Source organism: Centruroides sculpturatus, unplaced genomic scaffold (assembly GCF_000671375.1).
Source record: "Centruroides sculpturatus isolate CEXI.00-Female unplaced genomic scaffold, Cexi_2.0 scaffold804, whole genome shotgun sequence".
Taxonomy (NCBI): Eukaryota; Metazoa; Arthropoda; class Arachnida; order Scorpiones; family Buthidae; genus Centruroides; species Centruroides sculpturatus.
Window position 1 is genome coordinate 237,254 of NW_019385046.1, and position 5,737 is coordinate 242,990.

The 5,737-nt window shown below is 25.9% G+C and overlaps 1 protein-coding gene across 1 annotated transcript in view; it reads right to left on the reverse strand.

The window, feature by feature from the left end:
- LOC111633861 (small G protein signaling modulator 2-like) overlaps positions 1–5,737 on the reverse strand; it is an 89,822-nt gene that overhangs the window by 73,708 nt on the left and 10,377 nt on the right. The window contains exons 7-8 of the mRNA XM_023378496.1: positions 1,784–1,945; positions 826–969 (exon numbers count right to left, since the gene is read on the reverse strand). Coding sequence (XP_023234264.1) covers positions 826–969; positions 1,784–1,945 — 306 coding nt within the window. The remainder of the gene's footprint in view (positions 1–825; positions 970–1,783; positions 1,946–5,737) is intronic.

The window sequence follows — 5,737 nt, forward strand, 5'->3', positions numbered from 1 at the left end:
TCTATCAATCTTGTCGCGAAACGACGTTATAGGAGGTACTTTATACGAAAGTTGCTACAATTTTTTCGCTACGTTATAGGAATTGACGTTATAGGAACGCACGTTATAGGGGGGGTCAACTGTATATCAGTTTATTGCAAACTTTAAAAATTTTCAACATAGTTTATCATTAAAAATTTTAGGATATAATTAATCTATCTAAATATTTTAGCTAATTTTTTCCCACTTGATATTTACTGCTATAATGAAACATCAAAATATAATGATACAAATTATCAATTATTAGCTTAACTTTTAAATTTGATCTTAAAATAGATGATCTATAATTTGTTTATATAATGCATAAATAATTATTATTTCTGATGAAACAAAATAATAACACTAAGATAAGAAAAAAAACCTAAAATCTTTAAATGTAAATTAATTTTTTTATTGTTATACAATTTGTAATATTGTTAATAAATTCTTTCTTTTTGTAATCATTTTAATCTTCAAATGGATTATATTTTATATATTGCCTTAAGTGAGAATATAAATACAATTATTTCATATTTAATGTTTTAAATATTTTGTTTTTTTCTTTTTATGTAGATCAATATTCCATAACAATGCATGTTAACACAACAAAATCAGGAAAAAAAAAGTATCTGGCCATTTTTAATTTTATTATTGTGAAAAATTAAATAATGTACGAATAAAGTAAATGAACTTTAAAGCATGTCTCAATAATTAAATAACTATTTTTAAAGAAGGATTTTAACTGAATGATGCTTGATTACTGTATTTTTATTAATAACTATTTAAATTTTTAAATTTCAAACTTACTGGCTGGATTAAGACATTATTCTTTCCATATAATAAGGTAGATTTAGAATTCTGATGTAATGACTCAACATAATCTCTAGCAACAACTGGAATCATACGGTGTCCTTCTTCACTACTTCCAGAAATTCTAACATCTTTACGATACTAAAAATAATTTTTTAATTATAAACAATTTAAAAATTTGTAAAGATAGATAAAATAAATAAAAATTTGTTGTCAATTATTTTCAAAAAAATTTATTCTATATAATTATATTAAAATATTTAAATCCTTTGTAAATAAGTTATGTATAAGTTTACCTAAATATTAAACATATTTTCCTTGATATTCTCTCAAAATTACTTATATTATCTTTATTATTTAAAAGATTTAGTAAAATACAATTTAAATTGATAAAAGTTTATTTTTGTATTTATATTAAACTAAAACCATCTAGTGAGAGTTATCTAATGAATAGAAATGTCTTTATGAAATGTTTTAGTTGAAAATTCATCTTAGATATGTTTCTATTTAGATATGAAAATGAAATTATTTTAAATGCTATTCATTTTTTGGAATTTTTTCAGCATTATTTTTTTGATTGCAATTCTTATAAAAGGAATTATAAGGCTACCATGAAATGCACTCAATATGATTTAAATGTCATTGATTCTTATATTTATTTTTGCATTTCACATGTAATTGTTCAACTTTATTGATTCCTTCATTTTTACTTTTTTTATAGTTTCATTTATATCAATAGTTTGAAGAATGAAGGGAATAAAATACATACATGTTTAATACTATTTTGAATAACTGATTTTGTTAATTTATAAACAATCATTAAACTGCAATTAGTTATTTCTTAAGAGATACTTAGTATAATTTTATGAAAAAACTTCTCACATTAAAACTATCTATGAAAAATGCATATATTATAGGAAAAATTAAAATAAATTTTATATAAAAAAAGACTAACTTGTAAACCAGGTCTTCTGCTTGATGGAGGGGTAGCAGGACTATGCAATAGAGGAATACCACTTGAAAGACGATGTCGTTGAACTAATTCATCAGCTGGTGGATCTGTCCAGTAATGATCTTGAGTTTTCATTTTTGAATAATCCAAAGCACATGGTCCAACTAGTTAAAATGGACATTAATTTCAATATAAAACTTATACAAAATATATTTTATTGAAATTTTATTTCTATTATATCCTGGTGGAAATAAAATGATAANTATATTCCAGAATATTGAGATTGAATAAATGGTGATTCCAGTTTGAACAGATTGTCTTTGATTTTTATTGGGTTGTTCGGAAAGTAATTTCGTTTTTTTTTTTTTATTACTAGAGGAATTAGATGTATTTTTACCAACCAATTTCATTTTAAACCAAATTTTCATTATATACTGACATTATATAGCTGACATTTTAAGGCTTATTTGTAAAAGTTGTTTGATTTTGTGCAATTGTTTATTTTTCGTGTCCCATCAAATATGGAAGATCGAAAGCAGCATTTTCAGCGTATTTTGCCCTTTTATTATCGAAAAGGTAAGAATGCTGCACAAGCGAGTAAAAAATTGTGACATGTACGGAGAAGATGTATTCACAGAACGACAGTGCCAAAACTGGTTTACAAAATTTCATTCTGGCAATTTCAATATCGAAGATGCACCACGTTCTGGATGGCCAGTTGAAGCCAATGAAAACAAAATAAAGGTACTGATTGAAACAAACTGCCAAATAACAACACGTGAAATCACTAAGAGATTAGATTTGTCGAAGTGAATCGTTTATGATTACTTGAAACAAACTGGTTTCGTTTTAAAGCTCGATATATGGGTTCCACATGTTCTTAAAGAGAGATGCTCTCTTTGGTGGGATTTTAAGGAAATTTTTTTTTGAGCTTTTATCAAACAATTTAACAATTGATTTGAAAGTGTGCTGCTATCAAGTAAACAAATTGAGTAATATCATCAAACAGAAAAGGCAGCCAGAATTGATCAACAAAACAAGTGTAGTGTTTTACTAAGATAATGCCAAATTTCACACAAGTTTGGTAACTCGCCAGAAACTGTTACAGCTTAGATGGGACATGCTATCACACCAACCATATTTGCCAGATCAGGCACACTCAGATTATTACTTGTTCTGGTGTATACAAAATTTTTTAAACTAAGACATTTACTTGAAATGACAATGTCAAAAATCACTTGAATCAGTTTTTTGTAAGCAGAGATCAAAACGTTTATTAACGTGGAATCATGCTACTACCAGAAATGATGACGACAGATATTTGACCAAATGGTCGATATATAATTGAATAAAATATTTATTTATTATAAAAATATTGTGTTTTTTTCCACGGAAAAAAATGAATTTACTTTCCATACCATCCATCCAGCAATATTCTACAATTGAAGTGTATATATTGATATACTAATAGAGGAAAGCAGTATTTTATTTATATGGATCTAAGAATGTTATGGTCAACAACAAAACAAACTAAATGTATGTAAGAGAGATAAACATTCTATATTGTGATAAATACAAGAGAAAACTTCCAAGAGGGACAAACAATAATACTTGACACGCTGCCTAGCAGGGATTTAATGCAATAACAATTGTCCAATATTCTCAAATACTATTTCCACTTTGGCAGCTGCTTTGGAACAAGTGGATATGATTGATTGTTTCCAAAATATATAAAATTAGACTGTNCGACGATGCGGTTCCATGCTGGTTTGAGAGTTTTGTAAGCAACAAGACATATATATATATTTCTAACATTTGAGCACTAATCTCATACCCCATTCTGCCCGAGTGCGGGGTGAAATGAAATGTGGGCAAGCTTTTCTTTTTAATGATTTATTTTTTTATGTAATTTAAATAATTATGTGTCAAATACAATAAATAAAGGATATAATATAATATTTTTGTTATTTTTCTTTTATTGTTGACATAATTTTAACTTCTTCGTTAGCTACCCCATTTCGCCCGGGTTACCCAAAGTAATAAGTGTTTAAGTTACACATTTTACAAAAAAAGGTTATAAAAATTCAATGGAGTCAGAAAATTTCTTCTTTTGTTTTCTTACATAAAATGTAAAATTACGAAAAAATTATATTTTTCTTTCCTTTCTGACTTTTGGATAATATAAAACTTCAATTTTTAAAAAACAAGCCAATAATGACTATAAAATTTTCAAAAACAGAGTTTAAAAAGGTATAAAAAAGAAAATAATCTGCAGAGAGAAAATAACTTTTATTTACATCATTACTAACAAGCTTCCCATTGCATCTACCAAAATATTAAATAAATATTTTGGTAGATGCAATTCTAATAATAAATTAAAAATACACAGCATATCTGACCTTTAAAACAATCTAAATTATTATTATTAAATTGTATGATGGAGAAAATAAAGCAAAATATCACAATTCATAAAAAACTTCTAAATACAGTAGAGTGTCATTTATCCGAAAGAATTCCAGTTGGCAAATTTTAATTTTCGCTAGTGCTGTGGCACTGCAATCTTTGGCTATATCTTGGGCTACTCCAATATCACGCTGAATCGAATGTTTTTGATACTAGATTAACTTTTAAAGTATATTTTTTTTGTTTTTATATTTTTCAATATATTTATTTTGTTTGTAAAAAATAAAAATAATTTTTAATGATACAATAGCCACGATTATTATTTTAAAAAGTTTACGTTAGGCTTTTACATCGATGAAAATTCAATGCGAAGCGACATGCAATGGAGAAAAATTTCAATATGGGATAGGTTAATATATTTTTTCGTACATAATCGGTTATCTGAAAAATGAGTTATCCGAATAACCCCAGTCCCCAATTGATTCGGATAAACGTGCTCTACTGTATTTAGATATTTTTTCCATAGAGAATTAAAAACAAGGAAAAATAATTATTTTTGTCTTTTTATTCTAGACTTCTTTACTTAAATATGGAATAAAAATTAAAAGTTTCAAAAAATAAATAAAAATCTAGACAAATTATAACATTAAACAATTCTAACAACAAATCTTTACCAATAATGCCAATGCTTCATTAGCTCCTTAGATAACAGTATATACATATGAATCACAGCAATAATCCAAGTAATTCAAACATATACACAATACTATTGATTAGACATTTTCACATTATCTAATACAAAAATAGACAACCATACACTTTGTTCAAAGCATAAATAAAAATGACTAAAAAAGACAACATTCATTGTCAGTCCTCTAACAATTTATCATCAAATTAAGAATTAAATACAAATATTAATGCTCTTAGAACTTCAAACCACTTTCTGCTTTCTCAGAAAATATTTTGCTATTCTCTCCTCATTTAACATATAAATTTCCCAACCTACAATTTAAAATGATGTTCTGCATTCCTGCACTCATCCTACTAATTATTTACACAGAAACTATGATAGTGCCAAAATTTATGTTCTTTTAACAACAAGCTCAAACAATAAAGCATTTCAAGATATTTACAGGTCATGATAGATTTTTTGAAAGATAAAAAAACTGTTTATTTGGTTACTACAAATATTCTAAATTTAAATTACTCCAATAAATCTTTAGAAAAATAAATATACAAACTTGTTTGGATCAGTGTTTTCAATCTCTGCAACCATTTGTGCTATTTCAGCAGCCGGTTCAAAGCACTTGGCAACTTTCTGTAACAGAGCAGTCGTAGAATTTGTCTTAAACAGACCGAGTGCTCTTCTTTTTAAATTGTGAGAAAGACAAGCATCAACAGCAGCTAAAAATATTATACAATATTTATTGAAATCTGATATACTTTTAACTACATAAAATGAGAGAATTTTTTTAAAATAATTAATAAAAAAATTTACATTTCTATAATTAAAGATTAAATTAAATGTAAATTTAATTATATATATATATATAT